Source organism: Poecilia reticulata, chromosome 11, assembly GCF_904066995.2.
Source record: "Poecilia reticulata chromosome 11, P_reticulata-male-v2, whole genome shotgun sequence".
NCBI lineage: Eukaryota > Metazoa > Chordata > Actinopteri > Cyprinodontiformes > Poeciliidae > Poecilia > Poecilia reticulata.
The window spans coordinates 11,498,272-11,513,153 of record NC_088840.1 but is presented as its reverse complement, the minus strand read 5'-3'; the positions used below and the strand labels follow the sequence as shown (position 1 = coordinate 11,513,153).

Sequence of the window (14,882 nt, the reverse complement as noted above, 5' to 3'; positions counted from 1 at the left end):
ATTACAAAACAGAAAGCAAATAGTATATGATTTTAATTTTTGTTAAAAATGCATTTTTGTTTGCATTTTTGTTAAAAATACAAACAGAACGTGATTGGGGGGCATTCATATTCAGTGCCCCTTTACTCTTGTAACCCTGAATGAACTCTGGTTCAGTGACTATCTCGGAGAAAAAGTTTTTATTTGCAATAGTTCAGGAACATTCCTGGAAGAATAAAATACAATGATAACAACTACACATACACAGCCTAATGTATTACTTAGCCAGTAATTTACATCTTAACATATATAAGTTTAAAGATCATGTTTAAAGTGCCAAGAAAATATCACTTTATTAAAGCAGTAGCAATTTTTGACTGAGTATACTATGCATTCTAAACCCACCATCCAGAAAAAAGAGACAAAACAACGAAGCATCTTTCATCAAAGCTTCCTGGAAAATACATTTCCAACTCAGTGTGAAACCCTTGATTTTTATCAACAGATGGCCCACTGGAATAACATTATTGCCCATCCTTGATTCAAAAAGAGAGGATGAAAAGGAAGTAATCAAGGGTTGCTATCAACATGTTTTATATGATCGAATGGAATATGGAATTTATCCAATGGTGGAGAAAGTACTCAAAAAATGTACTTAAGTAAAAGTACAAATACACAGACAAAAATGTACTCAAGTAAAAGTAAAACTACCACATTAACATTTGTACTTAAGTAAAAGTAAAAAAGTACTGGCTTTTAAAAATACTTAAGTATTAAAAGTAAAAGTACTTGCTGAATGCATTACCTAATCGCTAATATCAATCGTATTTAATTTTAATACATTAGAAATGTGCCATTTTAATGAACAATGCCACAGATAAAGCATGTTTTTATTGTGTTTACTCTGTAACATAGACTTAGATATGTGATTCTATGCATCATAATTTCAGGGATGAAAACATCTTGTCTCCTGTCCTAACATAACATAAACTTCACTTTTTGTTGCCACTTGTGGCTTTTATTTTTAAAGAAATCCAACAGAAAGGGGATTTAAAGAAGGTGGATGGGAAAGGACAGGCAACCAAGGAGCCACGTAGCAGTGTTGTAGTCAAGACCACCTAACCCAAGACCAAGTCAAGACCAGCACCCCACGCTACATGACACAAAAAAATTAAATTTACCTATCAAAATTGATTCTCAAATTGATCTTAAAGATCCACATTCCCATAAAACACCTAGATATTAAATACTTAGAGCTGAAAAAAAGATCCGTCCAGAAGAATCGGATCGTTCCTGAATGTCATGTCACTATATTGCACTTTGGTACCAGCGTTGTTCCATATATGCGACACCTCAGTCAACACCTCCACACAATAATTCAGAGTGACAACTTTTTTTTTTATCGCAGATGCAACATGTGTCTCTCTGTACAGCTAGCTTTGATAGCAACAGGTTCACGGAGCTTACCTTTCTTTAAGCTTTCCTTCCAAGTGACGTTAAAAGTTGGACGAAGTCCCCACCGTCTGTGAAAGCGAAGCGCTGCTGATTTTACATGTCGCCATATCTTATGATTTAAGCAGCGCTATTATATTACTGACGATTAGACAGACATCTTCTCCCGCTCAGAGGAAACCACTGCGCATGTCTTGGAGCTCCTCGTGCGAGTAAAGGGGGAGGCGATGGGTGACAACAGACACTAAGTCACGTTATTGCTCGGATTTTACGGCGCCACCTTAAGTCCCTGAACTTCATATTTTAACGGAAAAAAGCGCAATGCGACTTGCAACGCGCAGGGGTGAAAGTAGTTTTAAATTCTTGGAGGTACTATGACAAAATAAATATATATATATTATATATATAAAAGCTGGTAGCTCTTGAACTGCTACAAAATAAAGCTGTATTTCCCTCAGCCTACTGGCTCCAATGTTGACACCTTGAGATGCCATGAGACCTAAATTCTGACCATCATGGCATGGAGTGCATCCCAGTTTTCCATGTCTGGCATATAACCATTCATTTTAGTTTTTAAACTGGTTCTATTGATCCTGTGTCCAGACAGAGGGATAATCAGTAGCCTAGCATCATGACCTGTTTGTTCTGAAGATCCTCAAACCATGTTGGACTGGATTTTATTTCAATGTCATTTGGGAATGTTAGAGCCTCATTTTCAACAGTGGAGCTATAAAGGTTGAAAAAGGTTATTTTGGAGAACATCTCATCAACATCAATATTTCCACTAAATAAGAGGCAAAAAAAAAAAAAAGTTTGATAAAGGAAAAGCCTCTCAGACTCTGAGACCGACCGCACCAAACTATTTTTTATATTAGACAATTAATTTAATTTCACATAATTATCGCGGTAGAAGCCATTTGTTTGTTAAATACTTAATGAAAAATACATACCGTGTTTGATGTTTGTTGTAAATGACGAATACTCACAGACTAACGAGATAATTAGTCCAAGTTTGTCATTAATTGAACGTTCAGAAACTACAGCGGCTGTGATGCACCAAGACAAAGGTAAAACCACCCGATCAGGTGATCAACTCTAAACCACTCGCACCTTTTTACTCTCCGTCTCTGTGTCATTTAAGCACACCCGTTGCCATAACAACCTCCTGCGCTCTCCAAGCCGACCGGAGATTACGCTAAAAACATAACATTCAGTCCGTTACGATATTAGATTTTCAGGCTTGATATTTATTTTGCGATCATTAATAAGCCTCTCTTGAACACAGAGGTGGTTGATTAGTTCATTTTAAACTCCTGCTCTGCTCGTTATTTTGGTAATGGGACCGAAACACACAGAATTGCGCAACACCTTGTTGAAACAATAATCACTGAGATTATTATTGTTGTTTTTGGGTCTTTAATTTGAACACGTTTTGTTGATTTTTTTAAAAATTGTTGTTCTTTAATAAAGTTACAATGTTTTAAGCGAGCCAGAGGAGGACGTGCTGGTCTCAGCCTCCTGGCGGGGTTCAGTTTGTCACCTAATGCCGAGATCGACTCAAAACCTTCCGCGATCGACGTGTTGCACCGCTGCTATGGTAAAGCACGAACAGTTCAGAAACAATATGAAATGGGAAGAAAAGGTATTCAATAACTGATTAAGTCAGTCTTTTAGATTGTTTTTGAAAAACTAATCAGTCATGGCTAATTAGTGGGCGCAGTCGCGGCTGCACAGTGAACCCACTGATTTTTTTTTACAGTAGACAGCCGCTCCTCTCTCTTGCAGGTACTGCGTACCCCCCCGCTAAATCTTTTAGGGGTACGCAGTACCCTGCCGTACCCCCTTACTTTCACCCCTGGTAACGCGACACTTTTGTAGAAATGTAGTGAAGTAGAAAGTACAGATGCTTACTGTGAAATGTAGTGGAGTAAAAATAGAAAGTAGGCTATCCATTATTAAACCCACTTAAGTAAAGTACAGATACACGAAAATTGTACTTAAGTACTTCCCACCACTGAATTTATCTGTCTTGGTATCTTGTTCATTTTTCACTAGAGCCATAAGTTAGCCATTTGTACTCTGTTGCAAATTTACTAACATCCAGTGGCAGAAAGACCAGGCTGGGATAATAATCACCTTTTAAAATCCATATTTTACAGTCATCTTAAGTCTTAGAAAATATATGTATACCTTCTTTTTTTAAAAAAATGTTTTATTACAACTTTTGGCTTCAATTACACACACATTTTAACGAAGTTTATCCGTAATAAACACGGTCAGGTAGAATTTAACGATACACGGCGTAAGAACCACATTACCCAAGATGCTGCAGGATTCTTCCAGTTCTTGCCTTTCCAATCACGTGACAGTCAACTATGGCTTCCTTCTCGTAGTGATAGAGGCTTACTGTTGACAACAAAACAGTATTAAACATTTATTCATTTACTTGCCTTTTTTCACACAAGTTGGACTCACGATGCAGAAGATAAAGTCTCTTATGGCCCGCCAGGTGAGAAAAACCATACCTTTATTCAAGGACCAGCCGGTCGTTTGCATCTGGCAGCTAACCTAGCTAACTGGCTAATTTGACAGCTCATCGTGTGGCATTTAACAGGCGGGGTAATACGGGACAAACTAAGTATTTTCACCTAGTTCTATGAAGGTTTAGACTTACTATGTTGTATAAAGAAAATCCTTTTTTCTCTCCCCTTGAGGAACACTAGACGTTCAATCCGCGAAAACACACCTGCACACAACACTTGCCCACAACAACAATGAATCCTGGGTGGCTGGGGAAGTTCTCAGTTTGCACAAGAAGTAATGTTAGATTGAGTCATTTTTAGGACACAACAGAGCATATCGCTGTCAGTAATCTGCACTGTTAGTTCCACTTTTTTTGTGTGTGTGTGCAGTAGTGTCATTATGCTAGCCGTATGAGAAAGGGGAGCTGGCTGCACGGAGAGAAAACATTAATTAAAGGTTTATGGTTTTTTTGGTTTGTTTTTGTGACAGGGTCTCAAAAGCCCCCAGGAGAGCATGGCTGATCTGAGTCCAGTGGAGAACCTGAGGATCCCGAGCACGGTAAGCTTTATGTGAGGCATGATAGAGCAGTATATGTTATGGTTTCAGGTAAAAAAAAACAAAAACCATCTGTACTGTCTTTGTTATCCAACAAAGAAAAGTGAAATACAATTTGTGAATTCACGAATGTGCTGAACGTTTGTTCACAAATTCATTAGAAATGCATCAATTCATGGATACTTGCAACAAAAGTTCCATCATTCCTTCTAATATTTTGTAATGGCATTTGAAAAAAACTTTTAACTTGTTACAATTCTTTGGGAAAAAATGCATGCACTTTTTCTTATTTCTGTCATGTAAAAACCAATCACTTTGTTGTATTTTATTGGGATTTTTGAAACAGACCAACACAGTATTTCATAACAATGAAATGAAGGGAGTGAACTGTATTTCCATTTATTTTATTTGTACAAATTATTAACTGAAAAAAAAGTGTGTATTTGTATTCATTCCCAATGAGTGTAACTCAGTAGAACCCTTTTTAGCTGCAATACAGAAGGGAGTTATTTTGGGGGTATGTCTTGAACAGCCAGACTCAAATATTTTTCAGCCTCACAGAGACTGTCCTGTATTTAGCATTCGCCTTCAAATCAGTTCCGATCAGCTCTCTTTTTCCTGCTGAAAAACTAATAATAATAAAGCATTCTGCCAACACGGTTGTTCACAGTTTGGATGACGATGTGTTGTGTTGATTCGCCGGTACTCAACATTCTTTCATGTCGGCCAAAAAGGTTAACTTTGTTTTCATCTGATCAGAGCACCTTATGTTCTTCACTTTCACATAAAATCCTTTGTTTTTTGTAAAGTTGTAGCTTACAAAAAATGTAGAAAGTATTAAACTAGATATTTTTGCAAGGCAATGTAAGAGACTTCCCATATACCAATTTATTTTTGTTAAGTAGGACTTCCTCCTTGCCAAAAAAAGCTAAGAAAACCTTTAGGTTTCTCAGTAAAGTACGATGCATTCACTCATGAGGAATAAAATGTTGTCTAAATCATTATACAGTTTCATGTATTAGGTGATTAGTCCAAAGGTAAAGTTTATGATAAGAGTTAAGATACTAGCGTGAAACATAGTCAGCCTTTGCGATGTTATTTCATCATTTTGCCAAGTAGCCATTAAAATGTCCTCAGTCATGCTTTGTCACAGGAAAGCGTTTCTTATTCACCAACTTCATCACGCACCAATATAGCAAGACTGCACACTATCTCTTTATAATGTACAATCACTTCGATATACCTCAATGCTCTGCGAGCTCCTAGCTGCGTCGACCTTCTTAGTAATGTGACTGAGTACAATCTGGAAGCTGACAAACCCAATTTGTTCTCAGAACAGCCTGGGTGATTGGAGTAGACATTTAATTTATCGCCTCCTCCTTTAGCTTTAAGCGTTTATGCCTGCAGGTCTTTGGGTTGTGGGTCTAGTTCGACCATAGCACTCATAATTGAGTCACATTTTCTTTTGATTTTTTTTTTCTTCTTTCAGGTAATGTTGCATGTCAGTTTTTGACGATGAGATCAAAAAGGGGAAGTGCTCTCTTTGTGAGTTCACTTACATGGGTTGGAAAAACCGAAGTTAGAAAGCTAGTGTTTATGTGTATTTTAAACCAGAGTTCATATTAATTGTTGTGTAAACACCTGGAGGACTTTTTTTTTTTTTAAAACAAGGTTATTGATATATAAAATGAAATGGTTGACGTTGCTGCATGACTGAAAGGAAAACATTGTTTAGCTGTAGTCATAGCTACAATAAAAGAGACGGTAGTTTCTGAAGTAATATTTGTTTACTTTCATTAGATGCTTTAGTGTCACGTGGCTTGGACAAACTGGAAATGCAGTAACCAAACACTGAGCTTTGAGTGTAGATGTTATCACACCCGCTTTGTTTGGCCTTGGTGTTGTCAAGCAGCTTCGAATAATCAACAAGAATATAATGGTCAGCATTTCTGCATGGATGTTTGGCCAGTGTGACCTGAGCAAAGGCAAATGTGGTTTTTAAAAGACGATTCCCTGAGTGCAACAACTGCCGTAATGTGTGTGATATTTAATGAGTATTATACATTGCTGTAAGTAATTTTGACCCAGTCTTTTAAGACAGCCAAATTGGAGGGTTTTAAATTCCAGGTTTTAGTCGTTTTGCCTCGGAAATCCACAGAATATCTTCCTAAAGTCTCGTGAAGATGTTTTTTTGTTTTTTTTTTGGCATTTGTGACATTGACTTTTTATTTGAACATTGTCTTTTGTATTGTGGCATCATGAACACTGACGCTCAGTGAGGTAACAGAAGCTTGCTGAAAATATTATGGGTTCTTTGTGACCTCCCGGAAGAGTCATCAGTCGTCTACTTCATGATGTCAGACTCAGTTTTTCAGAAAGAAATCAAGGCTTTGTTGTGGCTGGTGAAATTTAACCTGACTATTCAAAATATGCGGTTTATCAGTAAACACATGATTTGAATAAGGGGGACCAACAGGTTTTCCAAATAAGTGCAGGTTGTTTTGAATATTTTCTCTTTCAAAAAATAAAATAAAATCATAATTTCACTGAGTATATATATATATATATATATATATATATATATATAATTGTATTTTGTGTAAACATTGTTTTATTACGTTATTACGTTGTTTTCTCTGCTTTGGAGCTGACTTTAATTTAAGTGTACATGTGTTCAGCAACAAACAAATTCTAATTGAAGCTTGACAAAAAAAACCCCCAAAAAACTAAATGAAGAAAATCTGGCCGTCAAATACTTTTCTCAGCAATATATGTGACATGCTGTTCTGTGTTCACTGCTAACATCCTCCCTGTGTGTTCAACTAAAACAAAAAGAGTCATTGGTCGATTCGTTTTCATGCTCTGACTTCACTTATTTTTACGCTTGATGCCTCAGCTTACAAGAAAATGAAACGCCCCCCCCTCCCCTCCCCCTACACACACGCGCGCACACACATGAACACTCATCATCCTTTCTGTATGTTGGAGAATAATCCATTACTGCTGTCAAGCCGAGGAAGACTGACCTAGCATGACGCGGTGTGCAGTGGAGGGAGGCCAATGGACTTGATTTTTACATGGTACTATTGTACTGAAACTGGAGCCTTTCATGGGTTTCCAACCGTTTTGTTCGTCATTTGAATCATTTATCATCTTCCAGGAGCTGGCTGCCGCATGTGGCAGGCTGTGAGCCAGACGTCCTGGAGCTGATGATTGATGGATGATTCTGTTGAGTCGCTGTAAGGACTCAAGCTTGAGAATTTGATAGACGGTGTGCGTCGCGCTGTTTTAAACTGAATGCACCGCAGTTACTTCTTTGACTTGCTTTGATAAAACAATCAGCTCTACATTATTATGTGCTAATATCTTTTGGTCATTTTTCCATTTTATTTGGGATTTAACTGTCCACAGGTATTAGAATCGATTGTGAAAAGTTTTCGGAAAAATCTCTAGCTTCCAACTGCATAAAATTAACACTTGCGTATGTGTGTGTATGTATATGTGTGTGTATATGTAGCACTTGGTCTTCTGAAACATTTCACAACATTTAACTGTTCCACTAACCGTCTCTGTGTCAGAGCAGAGGGTTATCTTTTATGCTCTCTCATTTTCTGGTCCAGTACTGAGAGGGCCTTCGAGAACTGGACTGTGTACAACCTCATCTATGTTTGTTTTACCATGGGTTTTGAATCATTATGCTGTTGAAAGTCCCAGTGATGGCACACATTCAGTTTACAACTGAGCTTATGAAAATCATATATAAAATCTACTAGTATTTCAAAGAGTTAATAATGCCAGGCACTCAGTTTCAAGGGTCTTTGACAAGTCACCGTCCTACTGAATCACAGATCTTTCATCATACCACCAAAGAGTGGGCCTGGAATACTTTTTCATAATAATTCTCTACTTCATGCCAATGCCAGGCTTTGTTTGTCGCCAAGAAGCTCAATAGCAGCCACACTGTTCCAGTTTAAATCCTGGTATTATTTATCAAAATGCACACAATTAGATTTCAGATGGCAGGTCAGGAAACGGCTTTATTCTCGCATCAAACCAGCTGGCAAGATAGTTTCTAAAGGTTGCCATGGGGACTTGGTGACATCTGGATACTTCTCCTTTGTTTTGATGAACTTGCCTTGTTTACAACAGATTCAGTTGTCTTAAGCATGCTCGTTATTCCTCTGCACCTACTGTAAGTGCAAGTTTGGGCAAGAAGCTATTTTCTTGAAGCCCTTTTATGCACTAGGAAGATCAACACACTCATCTTTCCTATTTTTCTAACGTCTCGTGTATATACTTGACTTAAAGTAGTTGCAACTTGAAAAGAACATGAGTTGTATGTGTAAATAATTGTGTTTTAATTAATATATTCTGCCAGAAAGTGGGGCGTTTTGGTGTTGTATTTCATTGTATTATGGTGTTATATTGTGTAATGCACTGTCATGCTGAGGGGGAAAAAATGCAAATGTTTTTAATTTCTATATCTATTCATGGTGTCGCTGAGAGACATGATGGTGATAGCAGCTTGAACTCCAGTATCATCAGAGTTCATGCAGTTACCAGTAGCCGCCAGCAGGGGTCACTCTTTATATGCGTAATACACATTGATAACAAGATACACGAAACCATTTAATAATACCCATATTAAGCAGATTATGTATTAAATATATTTACCACTGTTTGAATGGTTGAACTTTTAATGAACATAAATCATATCCTTGGTGATGCAAATTTAAATTGTGTGAGTTTTCTAAACAAAAAAACATATTGAATTGAGCGGGAGACGTGTTTATAGTGTACAAACGTATATTGACACATCTCGGATAATGTGTGATTATACATTCAAGAGCCGGCCTGCCCACTGACGCAGACCGTAAAATGACAACATCACAGTGTTCAAGCTCGTCAGGTCAATGAGAGACGGCGCTAAATGGAACATATGAAAGTCATGCGCTTCCAAGCGAGACTATAATATAGTTATCCTTTAAATCAGCAGCTGCCCGCCGATTCGGGCCCCAAATTGAGCCGTCTGCTGTGTCTATAGCAGACGAGAAGATAAACCTAGTTAGCCTAAGATACATATTCAGCAGTGATTTCGGCGAGCAGGGCTTTAATTTGTTTACCTTCTTCTCTTCCTCTCTCGGTGCGTCTTGTGACGTCCTTTTGTTTGCACTTCCTTTCGTAGCAAGCGGGGGCCCCTTTTTGTTTCAATCCTCACGCGCTCCAATGTCCACTTTGACTCTATTGTAAAGCTTGTTAAACATCCTGCACTTAGGATGCAAATAGATTTCCATTTTCTGCAATGAGATGACAAATTCATTAATTCGTGGAAAAGAGGGGCGGGGGGGGACTGATGGAGAAGGATGGTTTGTTTGTCCCTCATCCTTCAATGTGAAATTTGATCAAAACATCCCAGCGGGTTCCTGTTTGGGGTTTTTTGCTGGCCGTGCAGGGGAGTCTGTTTTGTGTTATTTCTGCAGCTCGCAGAAGGGAAGGTAGGGAATTATTTAACTCGGCGTAGCCTCACGATGAGTCATTCTCTCAAAGGTGTTTCGGTTTTTGCAGCTATGAGACTGAGAGTGGGGAGGGGTGTGAAGGGAAGCTGTGTCACACAGCAGAAGTTAATTTCCCAAACTAAACATGAACTAACTTCACAGTTTAACACACGACCATCGTCCTTCTCTCACTCCTCCTCTTCTTCTTTACCTTTTGCACAGAGTGACTCATCCATCCTGCCCTTCAATCTTCTCTTTCTCTCTTTTACACTTTCCCTCTCTATTGAGCTGATTTTCCCACCCACCCGTTTGGTATCCGAGCGTATTCTCCCATCTCTCTCCTCTCCTCCCCCTCCCCTCCCCCTCGGGATCCTGGTTTGCTCCTTTCTTACCTGATTCAAACACAGCAACATGCACCTGAAGGCTTCTGCACACACAACAATAGATAATCTGATGGCTCATTTTAATCCTCCTCCTTTGCCTTGTATAAGAAGATCTATTTATAGAAGAGTAACAGGGACTCCGTGGGTGGAAAATAGTGAATTAGATGATGCTATGTATTACAGCGGAAAATGAAATTACATGCATTGTGGTGGAGGAATGTCAACCAGCTTGAAGCAGATTTAAATACTTGAATGCCCCGTTGATGCATGCTTATTGTTGTTAATGGTTATTTTTGGTTAACCTGATATGTCATGCGAAATCGTAACTTTTATGGATTCATTGATTGCGTTTCTCCTGCGTTTATGTACTTTCAAGTTATTTTAACCCCGTGACCTGTTTATTATGTTGGTGCATGTTAATGTTCTGAAAGTTAAAGATTGTGCTTCAGGTTATTATAGATATAAAGCTTCCTTCCACTTAACATGTAAGTGTATGCAAAAGTACCTGAACTCCTCCATGTTTTGTCATATTACATCCTTGAAGTTCACTGTACTTTCTTGGCCCTTTGTGTTAGACTATGAAAAAAAATAGTTTATAATTGTTAAGTAGAAGAAAAAAGCTTAATTGTTCATTCTTTTTCTACAAATAAAATTAAAAGTTTAACCCCTTCATTAATCTATCACACTGGTACTGTAGTGAATAAACACAATTGTATAGACAAAAACCGTACCAGAGTTTGAGGATGTAGTTGTGATCTTTATTGAGGAAAGGATAGAAAAAAACATGGCCTACATGGTGATTGCAGCATCATAACGGGAGAATACTTTTCTTCAGCAGGGATGGAAAGGCTAAAGTTGGTGTAAATATGGATAAGTGGGCTGTTAAAAGACTTGAAATGTTTACCTTCCAGCAGGAAGAGATACCCTTAACAGAAACAAGACTGCGGGAGATTGCTTCAGATCAAAGAATATTTACTTTTTAGAATGGCCCAGTCAAAGTATAGACCTGTATCCAAATGGGAATTTGTGTTAGGATTTGAAAATCGCTCTTCACAGATGCTCTTCACCGATACCGGTAGACTTTGAGCTATTTTTGTACTAAATTTGGCAAGATTGTCAGTCCTTCTGTGTGGTAGAGATGCAAGTCAAAATAATTGCAGCTGTAATGCTCTTCAAAGTATCGACTAAATGGAATGCCAGCACACGGTACATTTTCCAGATTTTTATTTGCTCGTGAACGTGTTGCTGCCAAAGTGAGCAACTTGATTCAACTGGGCGAGTCTTCTGAGATAGAAAATGTTTGATCGACTGCAATAATAAACTAAACTATGGTTCATTGTTTTAAAACTATGATTAAGTTGGAAATCATGTAATCAATTTTGAATCTGTCTGTATGGTTTAATTGAAGTTACTATATATATTTCTGTCTATAAGTTGGATTTTTGTGTGTGTAAAGTTACAACAAAAACACCCAATAAAACACACTAACGTTTGTGACTGTAATGTATAAAAGGGGTACAAATACCTCGCAAGACTTTGTATAAAGCATATGTCGTAATCAAACATCCACAGGAGGCCTTCAGCATTAGTGGCCCAGCTAGTATTATTATTATTATTATTAATTGAAATGTCATTATTTCGGTGTAACTTTGTGTCTTTGCTTTAGTTGCATCCATTTTTCCTTGTATACTGCAACACTACATGTCCTTCTTCACTTTCATATTGACATGTGACTGCATCACAGCTCATTAAGGCGAGGATGTGGGCTTAAGGCTCCTTCTCCTAAAAGAGCAGCTGCAGCAACAAAGCTCGATGGATGCACAGTGTGTTAATCAATGAGGGTCTGATGTTTCTCAGGGATAGCAGTCCTTTATCTTTCTGCTCCCCATTTCTCCTTGACATTTGACCAGTAATACAGGTGCAGGCTTCACTCAAAACCTGTCTTTAATGTTTTCTCTCTTTTTTTGCCACTCCTTGCACCTCACTTTCTGTTGTTCTGGCTTCTTCCTGCCTTTTGTTTCACCTTCAACTCTTCCCAAAACTTATCTGCATGTTTTTCTCATCATGTGTCTACCTTCCTTTTATTGTTCTTCCCTGTGGCAAGTTTGCTTCTTGTAGTTTATTCTCTTTGTGTGTGTGTGTGTCTGTTTTGTTTTTGAAAAATGTAGAAATACAAGCGTCACAAAAGCTTCTGTGAAGAGCGTCTTTTTACAGCTCTTTCCCTTCCTGTGTCCGTCTCTTGATATGTCCTCCAGGAGGAGATGCGGGAGCTGAGGCAGCAGCCCATCGACCCCCAGGCGGAGCAGGAAATCATCGACAGCATCGAAGAGGTCTACTTCTCCAACGACTCCTTCGACATGGTGCGGCACGAACTGGAGGTCAGTCGCTCCGGGATCGTGTTATCGCGTAAACGAGTCCCACTCCGTTCAAAACGATGAGACCGGCTCCTCAGTCGACCTCATCCTTTTTAAAAAAAATTTTTTTAGGATAACGATTGCATCAAAGCTCGCCACGTTTCAGCGACTTTAATAACAGTAGCATTGCATATCAAATGGGAATAAATATGTTCTGCCGCTGCTCATTGAGCCCCATCTGACTGGCAGGGGTAAAAGTCCTTTCTTACCTGAGCTGCTGTCTCTTACGCTTTTACTGAGCTCCGTGCGCATCACCCAGGTCCGGATTGATGGATTGCATCCACGCAACACAAGAAAGGTGTGAAATCTCATTAGATTTATCTTGGTATTGCTACACCATCCGAAATGAGACTTTCAGTCAAGAGGAAAGTAATTACCTCTCATGCTTTGAGCCATGGATTTGTAATATCTTCTTCTTTTCTCTAGCAAAGTTTGTTTGCTGTTTACCAAATAAGATCCTCTTCCATCTTGACTAATCTGATTTGTGATCCAACAATGTGTATTTTCTGAGTAAACTCTTCTTTTTCTTAAGTAAAGAATCACAGTTGCCTTTAGTCACAGCAGCTGAAAAACGTTAATGTCTTCGAGATGCTTAGTTCTTTCAAAATGTGAGACGAGAGAGAAGATGAAATCCCTGTTTTGATCCTGTGCAGCAACAAAATATTTGTTGAAAGAAAGTCAGAATAATCCTGGAAAAGGAAACGCCAACATGCTGTAAAGGCTGCAGAAGACGAGTTTGCTTTTTAGCACAGAAAACCATGAGAAACTGTATTCACTGACCAAATTTGTCTAAAAAAGCAGCTAAAGCAGCTAAAAAAGGTCAAAAATCTTTTAAATTCATAGTGGGATATGTAAAAAAAAAAGACTCTTGGGAGGTAGATTACCTCTTTCAAGTTAGATCCAATTCCTTTCTAGTTAAATGCTCATTTGGGTTATAGGCTGGATACCGCCTTGCAAATGTGAGAAGAGTTTCGGAAATTGGTTTACCGACACAGAAGCTTTGGCTGTTATCGTCTGTACTGGAGGACGCGAGGTGAATATTCATTGCAGTTTAATGCTGGTCTGTGTTTCCTGTTATTACAGAAGCTCCCACCTGAGCTGAACCTTCAGGAACTGGAAGAGTACAGAGACAAACTCAAGAGACAGCAGGCTGCAGTAAGTATCTACAGGCAAGAAGTCCAACTACTGGAAAGATTTGCTACTATTACTTGCATTTATTTTGTTGCCATCGATTCAGTGCATAATTTTTTGTTGCCCTGGCAGTAACATTTCAGAGGACGTAGAAGTAGGGAGACATAATTGACCTAACTTATTTTGCCATGAAATTAAACACCAATTATGAGGCATTTGCTCACCTTAAATCTAATTAGAGTGCAGAAAATGATGACTTCAGGACTGACTGTAGACCCAATGATTTACAGTCAGTTCTGTGTCCCACAGAGGAACATGTTTTGGTGTAAAATATACGTATCGACTGCGGAACAAAAGAAAACGACCTTGTCGGCCGCTCAGAGAGGAAGAAGCCATAAAAAAGACAAATGGCAGTTTGCAAATGCACTCAGGAGTAAGGTGTGATCTTTATTCTGTTTGGATGTTAGACTGTAAGGTATAGTATTTGGTTTGATGCAGTGTATTTGAATATTTGTTTTTAACTGTGTGTTGAGATTAATTATATCTAAAACTAAATGTAGCAGTGTTTTATAGACAAGTTCTGTTTTAGGTACTAAAGAGAAAAATTGACAAAAAAAACAAACAAAAAAACAACACATGAAAACAACAGGTCCAGAGAAACCTGTGCTGACTTCACCTTAATTTTCATTTTATTACTCTGGAAAGCTGGAGTAATAAAAACTGCTCCCGTCTCGTCACACTTGCCCTCCTGTGCTGGCATTAATTTTGAAATGATGAAACAACAAAACATCTGAAGGAAAAAGCTCCCTAAAAGCTCTTCTTTTCATTTTGATAGAAGATTTAAATGTTCTTTTGCTCCACCTTGTCATCTAAAATTTGCATTATATCTCAAGGGCATGCCACGCCTCTCCACAGTAAGATGAGTCTTGTTAGGTGCATTTGACTTGAAA

General features: G+C 38.4%; 1 protein-coding gene across 2 annotated transcripts in view; it reads left to right on the top strand.

The window, feature by feature from the left end:
* Positions 1 to 3,768: 3,768 nt before the first annotated feature.
* The window catches only part of vps50 (VPS50 EARP/GARPII complex subunit), a 101,996-nt gene continuing 90,882 nt past the window's right edge, over positions 3,769 to 14,882 (top strand). For both annotated transcript variants that reach the window (XM_008421740.3, XM_008421739.3), the window contains exons 1-4: positions 3,769 to 3,940; positions 4,444 to 4,512; positions 12,643 to 12,765; positions 13,885 to 13,956. In XM_008421740.3, coding sequence (XP_008419962.2) covers positions 3,908 to 3,940; positions 4,444 to 4,512; positions 12,643 to 12,765; positions 13,885 to 13,956 — 297 coding nt within the window. In that variant the 5' untranslated portion in view covers positions 3,769 to 3,907. The remainder of the gene's footprint in view (positions 3,941 to 4,443; positions 4,513 to 12,642; positions 12,766 to 13,884; positions 13,957 to 14,882) is intronic.